The sequence below is a fragment of the Balaenoptera musculus genome, chromosome 14 (genome assembly GCF_009873245.2).
Source record: "Balaenoptera musculus isolate JJ_BM4_2016_0621 chromosome 14, mBalMus1.pri.v3, whole genome shotgun sequence".
NCBI lineage: Eukaryota > Metazoa > Chordata > Mammalia > Artiodactyla > Balaenopteridae > Balaenoptera > Balaenoptera musculus.
This window is the reverse complement of record NC_045798.1, coordinates 82,990,115-83,010,347: the sequence shown is the minus strand read 5'-3', so window position 1 is coordinate 83,010,347 and position 20,233 is coordinate 82,990,115. Positions and strand designations below refer to the sequence as shown.

Genomic DNA, 20,233 nt, shown 5'->3' with positions numbered 1-20,233 from the left:
GAGTTTTATATAGCTAGCAATTTCTAAGTATACTTTTCAACAGGGTATTTATAAAATAAACTCTTTTACTTAAAGGATACTATAACATTTGAAGAATGCTATGAGCATATTTTAAATCACAAAATCTTCTAGGAGGATACTACACATTCTTTGTACAAATTCCAAAGGAAAACAATTTAAACTAAGAATGTTTGTTTTAATTGTGGTGAAATACACATAACATAAAATTTACCTTCTTAACCACTTTTAAATGTATAAACTAAGAATATTATAATATACTTTATGTGGTTAGGATTCAATTCAGACAAGTCAGTAGAAAGGTATATATTTAGCCACTAAGAGTAAAGCTGCCACAAAATTGTTTGCATTTGTTTTTCAGGTCATTACTTCTTTTTATGTGGAGCATGGAGGAAATGCTATGTCCTTCATGGGAAAAGGTGTCACAAAGAGCACGGTTCTCTGCTTGCTTCACTTATCCCATGAGATGATGGCCCAGGCCCAGAGCTCGGTGAGAGCTTTCAAAGCTGCCTGTCTTCCCACAGTTGCTAGAAAGGGAATGTGCTGTGTCTAACACGTTTCAGGCCTATATGTTTACTCTAGGAAAATGTCTTTTGACTTGTCTTTTTAGGAGACAAAAATGATTTTTGACAAAGATGTTTCTTAGAAGCTGTATATTACACAAATCTGAATTTTATTTTAAATTTATTTTGATTGAAATCTGCATGCACTAGAGAACTACGTTTTATCTAAATCATGGGGAAAATAGCTGTTCTGAAGAAAAATTGTTATGTATAACTTTTTAAGGAGGAGCTGAGATGGTTGTTTGCCTTGTGTTGGCTAAATAATGAATTAAAACCAAGTCTTAAGCATATTTTTACTTTGTTTTGATTTTTAAAAATTCAGTTATTTAAAACTCTATTTTATCCTTAGAAACGTACCTGATGTGTTTCTGTTCCCTTTTTCTCATTCTAGGAGTGGATGTCACTTTGGTTCTTGCCTTTGCGTAGTCACAGTGAAGAACATGCTACCACTCAACAGGGATTGGCTTGGTTGATTCCGTTGTGGGTTGACCGAGACCCAGAGGTCAGTGTGAAGGAAAATCAAGTCCATTATGTGTAGATTAAAGAACAAATGAAACAAAACATGTGTGCATATACTTGTTCATATTTTCCAAAATGAGGTTATTTTAGTGCTATACCTTAAGCTATATTTACCCCCTGTCTTGGTCAGTTTGGGCTGCATAATAGAACACCATAGACTAGGTAGCTTGAACAAAGAAATTTATTTTCTCACATGTCTGGAGGCTGGAAGTTGAAGATCAAGGTGCCCACCCACATGGTCAGGTTTGGTGAGGACTCTTTCTGGCTTTTAGATGGTTTCCTTTTCATTGCATGCTCATATGACCTTTTCTCTCCTCCTCTTCTTATAAGGCCACCAGTCCTATCAGATTAGGACCCAATCCTCATGGTCTCATTTAACCTTAATTATCTCCTAAAAGCCCTCTCCTCAAATACATTAGGAGTTAGGGCTTCAACATATGAATTTTGGGGGTACATAATTCAGTTCATGGCACCCCCTATTCAGTCAAATTCAGAGTACAGATAAAAATAGTAAGAAAGGAAGTATTATAGAATCTATCAGTTTTATAAAGAACAGCAAAATATTATTGGAGAAGTCCAGCCATTTTTAAACAGTTTAGAAGGATAGCGGCCAAGTGACTTTTGCGTGTCATTTAATAGAATAGTATCATTACAGTGCAGCGTTTTATATTAATGAATTTTCCAGTTTTAGCCATTTGTCTACTGATTTGATTTTTTTAAACCACTTTATTGAGGTATGATTAACATACAAAAAACTGTACCTATTTAATGTGTACAACTTCATGAATTTGAAGATAAGTGTACACCCCTGAAATATACATCACCAGATTCAATGCCATAAACATATCCTTCACCTACAGAAGTTTCTTCTGTCCTCTTACTGCTTGTTTTGTGATTAGAACACTTACCATAAGATCTACCCTCTTAGCAAATTTGTGTGTATATAATATAGTACTGTTAATAGCTAGAGATACATTCTTTTTTTTTTTTTTATTGATTGATTGATTGATTGATTGATTGCTATGTTGGGTCTTCGTTTCTGTGCTAGGGCTTTCTCTAGTTGCGGCAAGCGGGAGCCACTCTTCATCGCGGTGCGTGGGCCTCTCGCTATCGTGGCCTCTCTTGTTGCGGAGCACAGGCTCCAGACGCGCAGGCTCAGTAGTTGTGGCCCACGGGCCCAGTTGCTCCATGGCATGTGGGATCTTCCCAGACCAGGGCGCGAACCCGTGTCCCCTGCATTAGCAGGCAGATTCTCAACCACTGTGCCACCAGGAAGGCCCTAGAGATACATTCTTGAGCCACATTGAACTTGGACTTGTTGCTTGACTGGCTTATGACTGCATTGCTTTTTGTTACCCTGTGGTTATCAGTGAAACTCTATTTTGAAATCAAAATTCAGAAGTTCACCCAATACATAGCTTGAGTAGTGGGGGTACTATGGCAAACATTATACCATGTCAATCTCTTCTGAAACATTTTTCTTTTAAAATAATTTTGGGGAAAATACTAAGTATCTTTTAAAAAGATAATTCAATTACTTCTGTTTGAAAAGAAGTTTCAAAGAAGTTAAAGCCATTTGTTTGAAAGAAACACTGAAAAATTAAGGAAGGTGGAACAAAATAATAGTATCCTCTTAAAAATGAGAAATAAACAAGAATCATGTTCATGAAAGATATGTAAGCACCCTATGCTTTCCCTAGAAAAAGACTTTTGAGCTATAATTTTTAGTCTTATTTATAGCTGGTTTTGACTTTTTGTGACATTTGCTTTTATTTAGCTTTTATTACCTATATTATTACTTTCTTAAATCATGGAATAGGATTTTTATTCACTCATAAACTTATAGGACAGTATTCTTCAAGTGTCTTATAATTTAGGATTGTCAAGACAGTGTCATAAAAATGTGATATTTTATGTACCAGAAAAATTAAGAATTCATGTTGTGAAATTGGGTTCTTTGGTTTCACAACGTTTTCTCTAATTTGAACAGGTGAGGTTCACTTCACTGGGATTAGGATCGGCACTGACTACCCTTGAAACTGGCTGTGTGGCCTTAGCAAACAGTTGTCAAAACATTTCTGGTGGGCTCTGGGGAACGGTGGTGAACATTCTTCTGGACCAGTCGGAGTGTAGCATGGTACGCCGGGAGGTAGGCCTGTTTGTTTAGCCCCGCCCGTTTTCCCTCAGAGATCTGTTGTGGTAGTTCTTATAAACCATACTCCCTGTTCAACACCATGGGCTCACCACTGACCGTTGTCTCTTTGACCTGTGAAAAAACTGAAATGAAATGGTTGTAGAGAACAAAATGGTATTGATTCACAGTCAGAACAGGAGTCCTTTACTCTGAAAGATCAAAGCAGAATTCAGTGCATTTTAAATGGACTCTTCTATTTTATTACACATTGAAAAGTAGTTCACAGGAAAAGAAATTACTTTTATATGATCTCAGTGTTTAAGTTTATAAAGCTTTACTTAAGATAAGGGGCTGTCAAAATACTCTGTAGTATTTATTATATCACATGTAAGAGGAAAAGTAAATGCTATTTTAATTCTTTCTAAATAGTTTGTTATTTTCTTTACTGCTGCTTTTATCAAAGTGATGACTGATGCAGACCATTTTAAGAACAGTAATCAAATAATGCTTAGAGGCTTGTAAAGAAAACAGCAGCTCCTGGGCCCACCATTAGCCAGTTTCCAGTTCCAAAATCCAAAGGCTGTAGTTTTCTTATTATTTGTTTTTTTTTAATAATAATGCTTAAACTTGTAGCTTCCTCTTGATTTACCAACTTTAAAGACTGTCTACTGGCTTCCAGTTAAGGTGGTTGAAAATTTCACCCCCTTTGGATCCCCTCTGTTACTCTGGTTATTCTCCCGTTATAATCTTTCACTAAATAGATAATCAGTGTTCATAATTAGTATGATTATTTAATTTGACCATCTTCAGGACCTAGGAGGTTAAGTAAGTTGGACATTTGTGGTTTGTATTTCTAGTTAGCAGTTTTTTATTGGGAGGAGCTTGTATGAGAGAGGAAGAAAGAGATGGGGAGAAAGGTGTGTGTATGATCTGTAGGAGGATAATAGAAACATGAAGTAGATTTCTTAAATGCTACCAGAACAGTTCATGGTTTACAGATCATTTTTTGGAAAGACAAAATTCTGAAATAGGAAAAAATATCTTTCCTGGTGAAGTAGTTTCCCCCACTACTATGTCATCACCTAACAGGAAGGGCAGTGGGGAGTTCTCATAATGACCTCTCAGCGTGTGCAGCTGACCAGGGATATGCTTTTTTGTTATTAACTAACAGTATATTGGTTATTTCAGACATGACAACAAGATGGCAGTATTGACATTTTTTTCCTTTAATTTCAGGCTGCATTTATTTTTCAAAATCTCCTTGTAATTCCAATGCCTTCAGTAATCATAAAGGATTATACTTGGCAGGTAGGTGACTTTAAACAATTATCAACCTAGTAGATATTTGAGATTAATTGATGATAAAGTTTCAGCATATATGTATATATATATATATATATTTATATATGTATATATTTCCTTACTGATGAAACTTTATACAAGCCAACAGGACCTCTTGAAAGAGAATGTAGACTTTTTTTTATGCTTGATCAGATTTACAAATTCTTCTCTGTGGTGTTAAAAATAATTTTAAACAGAAATAATAATCACTGACATGTTTACTATGTACTAGGCACTCTTCTAGAAACATAACAAATATCAGCTTGTAATGGTTTGAGTTATGAACCATTATTATCCTCATTTTTTAGATTAAGAAAATTTAGCACAGTGGGTTTAAGTAGTTGGCCCTAAATCATACCCTTTTGCTTTCAGTCCAGGCAGTTTCTCTTTCGCACTCACTATATTGTCTCTCTAAATTAATAATAATAAACAAATTTGTTTGTAGTTAAATATGCATTGATGTTAACGTCTTTTTTTCTTTTCTGGGTTAGTACACTGAGTCATAATTTATCTTTCTTTGCTTTCTATTAGATTAATTTTTTGTATCATGTTCTGAATGACAAGTCAGTAGATAGTTTTACCTAACTTTTTTTTATAGCCTACTGCTTTTTAGGTAATTTGGAGGATAGAAAAGTGCTCACCTGGGGCAGACGAGACATGCTTTTTTTCTACCCTAGTCTTTATCCATATGTCCTCATCCTATACGTGCACATTTATCACACTGTTGCATCTCATCCCCCAGGGCCTTAGATAAGATCTAAGGTTTCTTTTTAAGTTTTCATTAGAATATATCTTTGGAGGAGCTACTGAATCTAGTTGAGCTGTAGTGAGGGCAGCTTTTGGGGCAGTCACCTAGAGCCTGAATCCTGGTGGTTGTTAAGGCCTGGATCTCATTTAACTCTTGGAAGCTTCACTTTTCCAAACTTTGCAAACCCAGTTTAATGCTGCCAATTATTGAAAATCCCAGGCTGCTTTTCCACTGGCTCCTTTAATTTATTTAACATGCCTTCTGATGATGGTTGTTATTCACAGTCTGTGTGGTAATAAAACCATAGGAGACAAATTAGAAAAGAATACACAGGATTAATATTTATATTAACGGTGTAGTGGTTTTGATGCCTGTTATCCAGTAACTACATTTAAAAATGTTGTTTTTGGCTCAAATGCAAATGATCTCTACTCCCATTGTTAAAGTAGTGACACTTGTATACTATAACCTTTGTGATGTCCTGCCAGTGAGTTTTTTTTTAATTATTGAAATAAATATAAAGGCAAGAGTAATAAGTTTTCTGGGTTCTATTAAAGCTCTTGGGGCGTTATAATATAGAACCATGTGTAGAAGTTCACATTTTTTTCTAATAAGTTAAATAGTATACAGCTCCTTTTTGCTACTGGTGACATGCTTAGTGCAGCTTTTTGATTTTGTTATTTTCCAGTTCTTCATCACAGAATTAATTTTCTACTAAAAAAATTGAAAACAGTGGTTTAAGTACGCTTTTAGAGTCTTTTGCTTTACCAATGTTGGCCATAATCAAAAATATTTGAGAGCTACTCTAATCCAAAATAGTACTTGATGATGAAACTTCTACTAGTCTTAAGCAAAATTAGAAAAATCAGTCTATTTTTTTGTGTATTTTTAATAAACTCACATTTTCTTCCTCTCTTTTTTTAATTTGTTTTTGGTTATTATTTTTTGTTTTTAAGTGTCCTCACTTGGTAGTATAAAATAGTTGGTAATGTAGTATATGTCCCTCAAGTTTTAAAAAGTTTAGTGGTACTTTAAATCCCAAAGTGGAAACAGCTGCTCTAGTAAGGGAGGAAGATAGTCTTCAAATATAGATAATGGAATTTTATAATCTCCAAGAAGTTGTGACCTTTGCCAGTTTACTACAGCCAGAAAGAAGGTGCTACTTTTTCAGTAATTTAAAATTAAAATTGTCTTTGGTAGAACGATGAGTAATAATCTTATTCAATAAGATGTTTCATTTACTTGCCTTGGTGTACATTTTGCAGTGTTTGGGAGGATATAGCGGGAAGTAGCACTAGTATATAGAAGCTTTGTAAACATTTTATTTTGGTTGAGGTAGATATTTGATTAATAATATTTTACAAACAGAATTGCTTTTACTGCTTTGCATTTTGTTTTGGTGCCTGAAGTCTGAGTTGATGCCCTTTGTACTCTTGTTCCACTGGGTGTTCTGCAGTGTTTGCTGTAAGATTATTACCTCTGTCCCAATTCTTTCCCCACACAGCCAGTCTAGATTTCTATTTCATGTTACTATTGAAATTGTACTTCTGAGTGGTAATCATTTGCATAAATAAATTATGAGTTATATAACTGGCTGGGTTTCCTTTTGTTGTTAAGTAAAGTTTAGTGCTGTCTTATCAAATGTGGTAGATACTTTTTAGCTGGTTCCACTGTTTACATACCTTTGTTTTTCTTTCATTTCTGGTGTACTTTTCATGTTATAATTTACCTTTCCTTGTAATAGGGCTTAAATCTTTTCTTGAACAAGGTAAGGCATAAGTCACTTAAAACATTTTGGGGGGGGTTTGAAAGGAATATTTAATTTATTAAAGTTTCAAATTTTATAAAAATTTAGTTCTTCCTTAAGTTTTAAGATTTAGCTTATAATTTTTCTTTTTCTTATTCTATTTATAAGGCTACCAAAATTTAGCAGTGTTTTCAAAGGGCTTTTGGATAACGTTTACTTCATTTGCAAACTTTTTTTTCTTTTTTTAAATAGAGGTATAGTTGATATACAATATAAGTTTCAGGTGTACAACATAGTAATTAACAGTTTTTAGAGCTTATATTACATTTATAGTTATTATAAAATATTGGCTATATTCCGTGTGTTGTACAATAAAACTTTTTTTAATTTTAAAAAAGTATTTTTTAAAAAATACTTTCACCAACTGCTACAATCCATATTAATCTTCCTCTTCTCTGAAAGATACTAGCATTTAATGTCTATACCATTAAATTAGGTTCTTCTCATATATTACCTTTACTGCCTTGCATATTTCTTACTATTTAACTTAATCTTCCTAAGTGGAATGTGTATTTCAGGGCCATGTTTTTAATATTAAAAAAAGATGTTTCTCCCAGCCCCATCCACAGAGAATGGTCCTCCATCCGTCTTTGCTAATGTGTAGAAATGTGCAAATCATTCCATTTATCCCGTTAGTCTTCTTGATGTTGCTAAGCAAATAAAGTTGAAAATCAGGTCTTAATTTTTGTAGTGTAATTCCCTTTTGGCTTTCCATGGATACAGAAGCGTACTGGGAGTGGGTGGTCACAAGGAGTAGGAACAGATAAAGAGCCTCTCAGCACAGGTTCCCCGGCCGCCCAGCAGCCCTAATAGGGCCCAGTTCCTGGTGCATCGGTCCTTGGTGCATCACAGATCTTTTCTATTCTGTTTTTTAAGAGCAGTGTTTATAATACTGGTCTTTCTTTGTTCAAGGCTACATTCCTCTCTTAGGGAGGGAAAACAGAATTAGTGTCCAAGGGACCCTCAACTGTGTTGTGTTCCCAGCTGTGCAGTGTCTTGTAAACTGGTTTCCTAGAGTCTGACTTGGATTTAGTACTCCTGGATGTGGAAGATTCTGTTGCTGGGTTTAGTTTGAGAACTAATGTCACAAATGCATATCCCTGCAACTTTAACAACCAGAGTAGAATCTTAGAGTTGATTATAACAAGAAATCTGTTAGATAGGGATTATCTGTGTAGTTTGTTTCAGTTCATTTCTCTAAATGTTTGTTGAGTATTTAAATGTTGGGGATTCACAGATGATCTGACTTAGTGCTCTGGGGCATAGGACAGTGTTCTACCAAGAGAACATTACTACAGTGTTTTATATATGATCATGGTAGCTTATGTGTACTTTTTACAATATTAAAGTTGTTCTTTCCCTTGAAAATGGTGTCACAGATTTAAATGTAAAGGTAATTTCATGCACTTAATATAATGAGATGTCAGTTTGTGGTGTAAATACACTTGTTAATGCTTTCATTCCTTTCCATGTTTGTGAGAGGAGTTGGCACATATATTTTATTTTTTTAAATTTTATTTTGAAAAAAAATTAGACTTAAAGGCAAGTTGCAGAAACAGTATAGCAGTTTTTATATCCCCTTCACCCAGATTCCCCAGATGTTATAATTTTACCATATTTGCTTTAGCTCTACCTAGTGTCTTTTTTCTGAACTATTTGAGAGTTGCAGACATATACTTCTATTTTCCCTAAATAGTTAATTGTGAGTTTCCTAAAAACAAGGACATTCACTTACAGAATCACTATTATAATTATCAAAATGTGGAAAGTATTCAAATTTTTCCAATTGTCCCACTACTGTCCTTCATAGAAAACAAACAAAAAAAAAAACAGTCAGGATCTAGGATCCAATTTAGGAATACATGTTGCATATAGCTGTCATGTCTATTTAGTTTCTTTCATCTAAAATAGTTCCTAAATCTTTAACATTTATGACCTTGGCATTTTTGAAGAGCATAACCTATTTAGTTTTTGTAGTATTCTTTAATTAGGTTTGTCTGTTTCCTCATGATTTGATTCAGGTTATGCATTTTTGGCAGAAAAGCCACAGAAGTGCTCTGTGCTTCTCATTGTATTATATCAGCAGATAGGCTGTTTCTTTGTCCCATTGCTGGTGATATTAACCTTGCTTACTTTGTTAAGGTAGAGTTGGTCTGTTTTCTCCATTGTGGACTTAAAACTTTTCCTTTTGCCAGGAGGTGCTTTGAGACTGTAAAATACCTATTTCTCATCAACTTTTATTAGTTTTAACTTCCATTTGTGATTCTTGTCTGAAGCAGTTATTACAGAATGGTTGCCAAATGATGATTTTCTAATTCCATTATTTCTTCCACATTAATTACATTTTACTGTAAGGAAGAGCCTTCCTTTCTTATTTATTTATTCACTTATTTATTTACACCAGTATGGACTCAAGGATTCTTAGTATGTTTCATGGATTATGATCTCTTTCTATCATTATTTATTTAGATGTTCAAATTGTTTCAGATTTGGCTAGGAGGACTTCCTTCACGAAGACTCCTATATCCTTTTAACATGTCTTTATCAACCTTTGAGTACTTGTTTACTTTCTGGCATAGCAAGATGTTCTCGACTTTCCCAGCCCCACCCTGGAATCAGATATTTGCTCAAAGAGCCCTGATTTCTTTCAATAGAGAAGGTATATAGAAATGAGTTCTAGATATGCTCGTTGCTCCGAGGGAGGGGTCTTTGCTTCTGTACACTCTCAGTGGACATAGCTAGACTGTCTGCATATGTGTTTATATGTGTTGTAGAGAGATGGCCGACTCATTTATAGTTGCAGTATGTATCATTTTCATATTTGATGTGATAATTATCAGTGCGTGTTTTTCATCTTCCAATGTGTTCATCATGGATCATTATGAGTATTGATTTCACAAAATGCTAAGTACTTGGTGTCAGAGAAACAATACCATTTTAACTATACTCATAATTTATATGCAGTTAGGGATTTCTTATGTAATTAGGGTCATTTTTTTCAATCTCTGCATTACATTTGTTATGTAATTTGTTATGTATCAAAATAATTCCTTTTTCTTCTTGAAAATATTCTCCATTCTTCTTACATGTAATTTTGTTTTGCTTCTAGTTCCTTTTGAATCATAGCTAATGGGTATGTTAGTACTGTGACACTAGTAGTAAAATGTTTTAAATGTAATATTGTAGCTTATTGCATCCTTGAGAACAATATTTTCAAATTAATCGGAGTGTTCTATGACATAATTGCTGTTTTCTTTGCAAACTTATTTGTTATGGCTCCTGGTGATTTGAAGAGTTTTCGTTCTTTGCATACTGTCCTTCTTAGCTCTCCCTGGCAATTTTGCAGATGATCTGGCAGCCCGAGCACTCACCTGAGGGCAAGGCTGGTAAGGATATAGACGTCCTGAGACACAGCAATCAGACTGTGCTGATTTCCCCGTTTTACCAGAAGACAGCCCCATCAATTACTGATGAACCTATGGAGCGAAGCCTAGTACATGCGTGAAAGGCTTCGTTGTTCCGGCCCTTGTACGTTAGTCATGTGTGGAAAGCCTGAGCCACGCCATCTTTTGCGCTTATGCTGGACTTGGCTTCACTGCTGTGATTAAAGCTCTGTTGATAATGTGCCATTGCTACTAGGAAGCTCTGGCACGTGGAGGTTGGGGATTCAGGCTAAATGCTTAGCTAAAGTCAATCAAATAAAAAATAAATAATGGTTATGTAATATGTACATATTCCAGATCATCTGGTTTTGTTTGAGAAGTTTAAAAATATTTTGAGTGAAATGTTTGAATTTTTAGAAGAAATTATTTTTTTCAAGTAATGAATATATATGGTTAAAAAAGCTAATAGAGCTTATAATGAAATTCTTTACCCTCTTTATTCACAGAGACAGCTTTACCTCCTACTGATTTTAATTCTTCAGGTAGTTACCTTCCTGTCTCTAAATAGTGTGTTTGCAGTAATACAGTATGTTTGTTCCTTTACTGTGTCAATACGTAGGATTTAGCTCACTTAAACAATGTCCTGCCAATATAGTTCTGTTACTGGTCTTAGTTTCTCCCCTGGTCACCCCTGCTGTTTCTCGTCTCCTTACCTATGGGTCATAGCTCTTGCCCGCCCCCATTTAGAAGGCAAGATATGGCTAAGTTGTTCCTTTTATCGGTATCTCGTCCCCCACTTCTACTGCCAGTCTTTGCCAGTTTCATCTCTACTTTTACTTTGTGAAGGCTGATTACGGTTAGATTCTCTTCTACAGCCTCCTTATATCTATAAGTTGACTCTAAAAAGTGAAAACTAGTAATTTGCTACAGAGCCATTATTTGTTGGGCTGTGGTTACACTTCCTTATCTATGCTTCCAGGGCTATGACCCCTCTGGCACTCAGAGGAAAACTTTCCTGGTATTTGTGTGTGTGTGTGTGTGTGTGTGTGTGTGTGTGTGTGTGTGTGTGTGTGTGTGTGTGTGATTTTAAAACTTGATTTGGGCGTTGGGTGATTTTTTTGCCCTTGGAGTTTCTGTTAATTTTTTTTCTTGCACTGTGAGTCCGCATCGTAGCTCAAGTTTTTCTAAGCTCCTAATCATCCTTTCTCTCCAGTTAGAATCCCCTTTCCTAGTAATCATCCTCAAAATAATTGTATTCCTACCTAAAAACAAGTGCATGAGTGACAAACTTCTGAGTTCTTGTTTGTTTGAAAATGTATTCAAATTGCACTGGATTGATAGTTTGGGCTACTGGGTATTAGGCTGAAATCATTCCTCATAAGAATTTTGCTCCACTGTCTTCCTAACATCTCGTGCTACGGATGAGAAGTTGGATACCCGTCTGATTCTTTTTTTTTTTTTTTTAAGTTTTAACATTTTTATTTATATACAGAGAGTTAGTATTGTTTCTGAGGAAAGTAGATATGCTTGATGACCCATTCAAGAAGTTCACACTTAGTTCAACTTAGTGAAGCCGATGTCCTTCGCATACTGGCGGAAACAGTGGCGGCACATATTGAGGCCATATTTCCGGATCAGACCGTGCCGGTTTAAGCAAACGCAGCAAGAGTGAGAACCCTGGCCGAATTTTCTCGGATGGCTCCTGTAGAGCTGCTGGTGACCCATGTTGCTTTCTCGGCTGCAACGAGGCAAAACGAAAAGAGGGAGCGCATGCAGGCGCTCTTCAGGATTTTTCCATCTGATTCTTTTTACCTCTTTATGGATGACTTTTTCTTTTACTATCTTCACTTTGTCTTTAATGTTCTAGAATTTTATGATTCTATGTCTTTTTTTCATTTCTCTTGCTTGATATTTATTAAGCTCCTTAATTTGGAGACATAGATGTTCTATTTCTTTTGGCTCTGACAATTTTTTTTCATATTTATTTATTTTAAAAATGACTTTTCCTTTTTCTTTATTTTTCCAGAAATTATATGAGTCTTATATTAGGCCTCTTGAATTAATTTTCTGCTCCTTATCTTTTCTGTCTCCTGGTCTTTAAATTCTGGGATATTAATTTTTTTGTTCATATCAGAATTAGTTTAACTTTTTCAATCTTGGTAGGCCAAATAATTTTCCCTGTGACTTATAGGCAAAGTAAAAAAATCAGGTTCTAAACTTTACTAGGTGGGTTTAAATTTATGTCTTTTATGACTTCTTTTGTTATCTTTATTTTCTAAATCTTTTTTCTTTTTATGTTAGTAAGAACTAGAGAAAAAAATGAATTTTTAAAATATATTAATTAAAGGGTAAATATTATGTCAATTATATACCATGATAATTACCATGATAATTATACATATTTATAGAATAACTACTATAGTTCTACATCATATTTACATGTATAATTTCTCACTTTGAAAATATTTATAACTAAAGAAAAGTTGGATTTTAGAAGACAATGGGTTTGTAACACTTCTCCTTCTAGCACATGGTGAAACCGTCAGCCTCAGTGGGCCTTTACCGAATAAAGAATCAGCAGATTTCAGAACTCTTGAGGAACTTGTTTTCAGCATTTATACAGTTTATGTTCCTTCATCTATTTTTGTCTAAACCTTTGTTAATTTGGACTGTGGCTGTTAACTCATCAAGGAAACAATTATATAGACACAATTTTGCACAAGAAAAAAATTTTGAATAATTTTATATAATATGTATAATAAAATATTTGAAAATTATTCTTAGTATTATTATGAAATAAATTAAAAAATAGTGTTTGTGGTACTTTAATAATTTTATTTTATTGATTTATTGGGGTTTGTTACACAGCTGCAATTAAGCTAGTAACCTTTGCTGAATTATTTTTAATTCTCATCTTGGTTGTTGATCCTTCCTGGAATCAATATAATGAGGACTTTAATTTGTGATGTTAAGCAACTATTGCAGATCTCATGTGTGCTTTTTACATTTATGAATGCTATAAGTTGCTTAAAAGATAGAACATTTTGAAGCTGTGAATGTTAGGATTGGCTCTGTGGCTTCGGATGAATTACTTCGTCCTAGATATTTAAATAAAGCAATGCACAAAAGGGCCGCATTGCCTGAAATGTGTACCTGGTTCACAAACGGGAGCCACGTGACCCTGTTCATGTACTCCTCTCTGTTTCGCCTGCTGCTTCTCAAGCTCCGGATTTAGAGTTACACGGTGACCAGCGTCTGTGACTGCTCATTAGATAGTCTTGTTTCTTCTCGGACAAGTAAATCGCTCTATTTGTAGAGAGTAAAGCTCACAGTGTTGGGTAGGTTTATTAGAATACAACAATAACAAATTCATAACAAAAAGTATTTAATATTGAAGTAAGACATTTAATTTTAATAATAGTCTTAAAGAGAAGGGCTAATGGAAATAATCTTCTTAATGTAATTATATCTTTAACTGTAATTATACATTTAACTATTACTTTATCTTCCTGGATAGTAAGTTTTAATATCCATCTTTCCTTGGTGATCAGGAGGCATGAGAGAAGGGACACGTACGCAAATTTCAGCTAACAGTAAACTTTGAATAGTCTTTGACCAGACCTTTCCTGTTGGCACTTAGATTTCGATTTTCTGTCTTTTATTTTTCTCTCTATTATGGTCTGTTTGAAAAGTCTTAACTATATTGATTATCATTTTCCAAAAAATAGAAATATTTATAAACTAATGATGTGATTATTTGCATACTTTAAACCGATCCTTTGCATGCTTTTAACAGATTGCTTGATTTTTGCCATTTGGATATTCCAGGAAAAGTAGTGAGTGGCAGTGCAAAAAATTATTTGAAAAAAAGTGCAAAGAGATTAAAATTTTGCAATGGCAGATCCTTCTCAGCCTCCTGCTGGAAGGTGTGTGTGTGTGTGTTTGCATGCATGCATGCATGTGAAATTCCCTTGGAAGAAGGGTTAATTCAGTGAGAAGTAAAGTGGCAAACAGATTTTACTGTGGATATCAGTGAGCCTTTTCATTCTATCTAGTTTATTGATAGGTACAAAAAATAATTTTGAACATAATTATTTGGACCATGTTATTTCAGATATTTTAGTACAAATCATTTCATTGTTCTGTGTAGGTTGCAAAATACTGCTTTTACTGTATCTGTGGCTCAAGTATATAATTACTTGGTTACAGCTGTGCCATTTCATAGAACCACGTTAAGCTAAGTGGCCTCTCAAGAGAGAGACTAGATCAGCCTTCTGCCTTCAGTGGATTTTTAGGCAGCAGAGACCTGGAGTCCTGTGAAATTCTCTGCCCGGGTCAGGCTGGTGTACATGTGGAAAGACAGAGGCAGGTGAAAGGAGAATGGTCGCATCTGGGACCCATTTGTTTCGTTGAGGGGAACGTGGGGAGATGTGGGTCTTTTTGAAGATGTTAAGTGATAAATCACTGTCTCTCTCTCCCTCTTTTCCTACAGGGCCCCTGTGTCCATGATGAGGACTCTGGCCTGTCGCTCATAGGAAAACCTGCCCTTCAGGCTCTTTTGTACCACTGCCATTTTTATGAACATTTGAATCAGATGGTAAAACATTGTTACCTGGGACGGTATATGTTTGATCCGAATTGTTCTGCTCTTAATGGAACTTCTGAAGGCAATGATTTAAATGGTAAGTATATTATATTTATATTTTTAATAAAATGTAACATTTCTTAAACTGTTAAAAACCTATGTGTTTGTTACAAAATATTTGAAAAATAATGAAAAGTATACAGGAAAACATTCATCTCTAGTCCCACTACCCAGAGGTTGCCTTTGTTACCTTACAGTGTATTTCCTTCCAGTCTTCTTTCTCTGTATAGCTTTTGTTTATTTTACGTAATTGTGTTCATATCTTATGTACATTTTTGTATTTCCTCCTTTCACTAAACATTGCCTAAGCATTTTTCTATGTTATAAATTTTCATGGAAACTGTTTTTGACATCTTACTAATGTTTCATAAGTTATTTCATGCCCTTCAGTAAAATTTTATAGTTTTTTCCTCTATTAATGTCTTAAATTTTTGGAAGGTTCTTCCCAGACAATCAAGAATGAGACCTTTCCTGCTAAATTTTCTAATTTGTTTTGCTAATATATTGAAAAGCTATTTGTTTTTTGGAATGTTACTCATTTATCAAAATATATGCTGAAATCTTTTAATTTCTACTTGTTTGTAGATTCTCTTGGATATCCTAAGTATAAGATCTTAGCGCATATAAATGATAATTATGTCTCATAATAATAAATGATAATTTAATAGTAAGAATAAAAATAATTTTAAGATAAAAATAAATATAAAATAATAAAAATTTAAAAATTTTTAAAAATTTAAAGTAATGTTAAAAAATCTTGGCATAATTTCCCACAGAAAAGGTACAAGAATAGAACAAAGAATTCCCAAATGTTAACATTTTACTATATTTGCCCTCCTACACCATGTGTATGTATGTGCGTATAAGTGAAATATATTTATTTATATGCATATATACATATATATATATATTGTTTCTGAGCCATTTAAGAGTAAACTGCAAACATGAAGTTCCCTTACCCTGAAATACTTAAATGTAAATTTCTAGTTCACTTTTCTGCTCGCTTCTTGGAGGCATTGAGAGGAGAATGACATTTGATGAAGTTCTTGAACATTCTAAACAAATGTCCCTGTGAGGAAAGTGACCGCTTTAATTGTTTGCATTTCTCTGTATCTGTGTTACCGGAAGCATGGCCCTTGAACCAGCAGCACTGACATCTGCTTCCAGCTTGTTAGAAATGCAGATTTACGCCACCCCCCGACCTTGACTTGGGGAATGGAATCTCTGGGAATAGGACTCAGGAAACCACTTTAACAAACCCTTTATGATTCTTCTGCGCTTTGAAGTTTGGGAGCTGGTGCTCTTGCTAAATTGTGTTAGATTAAGCTAAAGCACAGTCAACTAATTGTTTTAAATTTTTTTGTGAAACATGCTGTATATATAAATTAATTAAGAATAATAAAAATTAGGCACACTTCTTTCACACTTCTTTAGTTCTGGATTGGTTTCATGTAAGGAGTATTCTTTCTGTTAATCGTTACAGTGCCCAGAAGACTATTCACGTTGACAGTTTTCTTGTTGTCACAGGTTTAGATGACTCATTCAAGTTTTGGAGAGCTCCATCTCGGATGTCCAGTCAAGATCGAGATCCAAGTTCTCTCTCCACTTTGGAAACAATGGTACTTCCAAAGAACGCATAAGTGCTGCATTTTGAATTTCTGAAAAAATTTGAATTTACATAGTGGAGGGATAAGAATGGATGTGAAGTATAAGGTTATGACCATAACAACTGTAATTTATTTGAAGTGCCGTCTCTTGCAGAACTAGTGTCTGTCTTGCTCAAATAAGTGCACTGAATATCCTTTTAGATGAATTTTCAACCTCTTTCCTACTTTTTTTGATAGAACCGGAAGTTCAAAAGTTTTAAAATGTTTATCAGTAGTAGTAGAAAAAGAGAACAGATCCCATATGATTAGTAATGCTTGATTACTCTGAAATTTTGCTTAAGGACAAGGCAGTTTGAAGAATGTTGATCCATTCAGATGATTCCAGTGTGGTACTAATGATTTTAAACACATTTCTAAATGCTTTCATCAAATAGAAGCTTGTCTTGATTATCTGAAATACCTGAAATTTATGTACACCTGCCAGCCTTTCTTCCTTTTTTTTTTTATTTATAAGGTGCTTTGTTCTAAAAAGTTTGAGACACTAAGTATTTCTAAATAATGACATGCTAGGTTTCATTTGTTTTATAAGCATACAAAATCATTCTCAACTGGAAAACATTGCAATGTATTTTTGGAACAATATACTGTGTTGTAGGACCTATTAGGAAGGCAAAGCCTTGAGACCACTGCTTCCAGGAGCAAAAATAATATGAGAATTAAATAATTATACAGGCATTAATAAGATTCACCTCCTACAGTTTCTCAAGAGACTGGTACCTTTTGCTAAGTTTTAAGAGACTTTTTTTTTTTTCCCCTAGACTCAGAAGAGTTTATGTTCAGTGCTAAATTGAACCTTTATTTAGAAAAATAGAATAATTACTCCAATTCCACTAGATGTCATGCTTTCTTTTGCAAGCTAGAAATAGTGTGTATCTTTGTCTCAATAAGAGAAATAATGACATGATTCAATGCTAAAGGGAATTGTATTAATTGGTTATTTAGTTCACAGAAGTACAGCGTTAATATGTGCTTAAAAATAATTCTTTTTAGGTTACCCTGTTTGTTTAAAGGGCTGTAGACTAACTTTGAAATCTTTGTACATTCTTCAGTTCTTTGCTTATAGTAGGTATGCAGTAAATAGTAATTGCTCTAAATAACTTTGAGTTAGCTATTTTGTAGATATCAAGTTACATTTTTTTTTTAATTAATTAATTTATTTTTGGCTGTGTTGGGTCTTTGTTGCTGTGCGCGGGCTTTCTCTAGTTGCGGCGAGCGGGGGCTACCCTTCGTTGCAGTGTCTTATGTAAGATTTACCTTCTTGTAGCTTCTCAAAAGACTAGTATTACCTGTTAGAATTTTTACAGTCAACTTTTTTCTTTCTTTCTTTTTTGGTTTCCAGACAGAAGAGTTTTGGTATTGGTGAATTACTCACCGAATTGGTGACTTTTATTCACAAAAATTAATCTAATTACCCCAATTCTACGAATTGTCATGTTTTCCTTACCATATGAGATATATACTGTGTATCTTTTTTCCAGCAGGAGACAAATATGGAGAGTTTATTCATTATACCATTACTTTATTTCTTTCTTTCTTTATTTTTGGCTGCGTTGGGTCTTTGTTGCTGTGCGCGGGTTTTCTCTGGTTGCGGCGAGCGGGGGCTACTCTTCATCGTGGTGTGCAGGCTTCTCATTGCAGTGGCTTTTCTTGTTGCGGAGCATGGGCTCTAGGCACACAGGCTTCAGTAGTTGTGGCGCTCGGGCTCAGTAGTTGTGGCTGGCAGGCCCAGTAGTTGTGGCTCACGGGCTCTAGAGTGCAGGCTCTGTAGTTGTGGCACATGGGCATAGTTGCTCCGCAGCATGTGGGATCTTCCCAGACCAGGGATCAAACCTGTGTCGCCTGCATTGGCAGGTGGATTCTTAACCACTGCACCACCAGGGAAGCCCTTATACCAGTATTATTTTAAACCTAAACTGTCAGTACCCAGACCAACTAATACTTTCTCAGGTATAAGAAAATGTTGAAGTTACAAATTGAGGTATCAGTTGAGTGGATGTAAATCTTGCTAATGAGTTTATCTGGTTATTTTTATCATTAATTTGTATGTCTCCCAGAATTGAGAAAAGATACAATTTGTTGATTGGTTTGTTTTTCCACTTTGTCTTTCTGAGGAAAGCACTGCCTTTTGATATGGGTCCTATCATCCAGTGTGCTGTTGCTGGGTCATTATCCTTTCTGTGCTGTTAATGCCACTTTAGGGACTTAAATGGTGTTATCTAATGAATATTAGTTTAGTTGATTACGACTTGTATGTTTTGTAAATTATAGGTAGAGTAAGGAGTGTCATTGTTACCTTGGGGGTGTTGCCCTGGTAAATAAATGCCTTTTCAGAGATGGCTTCCCTCAACTCAGTGTCTCCTTCCCCAGGGGAGGAGAGGTCAGGTATCAGTTGTTTCTCCTCCTGAAATCACATTTCTACTTCTCAGAAATACCCGAACTAGATAGGTGTTTATGCCTAGGACAAACCAGTTTGTAGCAACAGCTTTAAGAACAAAATTTGATCTTTTCTGCTGCTCTTGAGCAGAATTATGTCTGTATTTTTAAAAATCTGTTCTATCAATTATCAAAAAAAAGGAAATGTGGGTCATTTGCTTTTGAGCTTTTCTTTGTGAAATATGTGATTCTTTCAAACTTCCTGGAGCACTAATTTAAGGAAAACTGATTTTACTTTAAGTTTATTTAAACATTTATAGAGAAATTTTACTCATGGGTCCTCTTAGTCTTTAAAAAACTGAAAATCATTTTACTATTTTACAGAAGAAGAGATTAAGGCATGGAATGAATAAGCGTCTTGTGTAAGGTTCCAGCACTGCTAACTGGTGGAGCGTTATTTGAATCCAGAAGTGTGTTTGGCTCTAGAGCCCAGGTCGTTGGCCATGATGTTTTGCTCCTTCACTACAAAGCAAGATATGATCAGTGCCGAAATAGATGTTACAGTCAGGGTGCAGTGAGCTTAGATTAGAAGGAATGTTGAAATAGGGAGTGATTTTGTGTAAGAAGTGGCAATTGAAATGGGCTTGAAAGGATCAATCCCTTTTTTATATTATGTACACATTTTCAAGGAACTAAAAAGATACTCAAATATGTCTTAGAATTCAGTACCCACTTATGAGGTTTGAAAGTCTACTTGAGAACATAAAGCGTAATTAGAAAATAGCTGAATGCCAAGCTGTGTAGTACTGAATGCCTTAGATATTCAGAAGATGCAAGATGGGGTTGTTTTGAGGGTGGGAAGAAGGCTGAAGTTTGATTCCTGGTGTAACCAGGTGGGGTTAGCCAGGAGAGCTGAGTCTGGTTTTGGATTTGAAGAGATAAGAGATAACAGCTGTAAAGATATAAAGACATTTCAGCAAAGTAAAATGTCGTGAAGCATTACAAAGGACATTAGAGAAAGATGAATTGACATTT

General features: G+C 34.8%; 2 protein-coding genes across 4 annotated transcripts in view; one reads left to right on the top strand and one right to left on the bottom strand.

Annotated features, from left to right (window-relative positions):
- Positions 1–20,233, top strand: part of RTTN (rotatin) — a 136,128-nt gene that overhangs the window by 70,018 nt on the left and 45,877 nt on the right. For all 3 annotated transcript variants that reach the window (XM_036823798.1, XM_036823799.1, XM_036823797.1), the window contains exons 29-34: positions 380–508; positions 973–1,083; positions 3,091–3,249; positions 4,471–4,542; positions 15,006–15,195; positions 16,686–16,777. In XM_036823798.1, coding sequence (XP_036679693.1) covers positions 380–508; positions 973–1,083; positions 3,091–3,249; positions 4,471–4,542; positions 15,006–15,195; positions 16,686–16,777 — 753 coding nt within the window. The remainder of the gene's footprint in view (positions 1–379; positions 509–972; positions 1,084–3,090; positions 3,250–4,470; positions 4,543–15,005; positions 15,196–16,685; positions 16,778–20,233) is intronic.
- On the bottom strand, positions 12,042–12,247 carry LOC118880250 (40S ribosomal protein S29-like). Its single transcript, XM_036823800.1, has one exon. It carries the CDS (start codon positions 12,236–12,238, stop codon positions 12,068–12,070), a length of 171 nt encoding a protein of 56 aa, XP_036679695.1. The 5' UTR covers positions 12,239–12,247; the 3' UTR covers positions 12,042–12,067.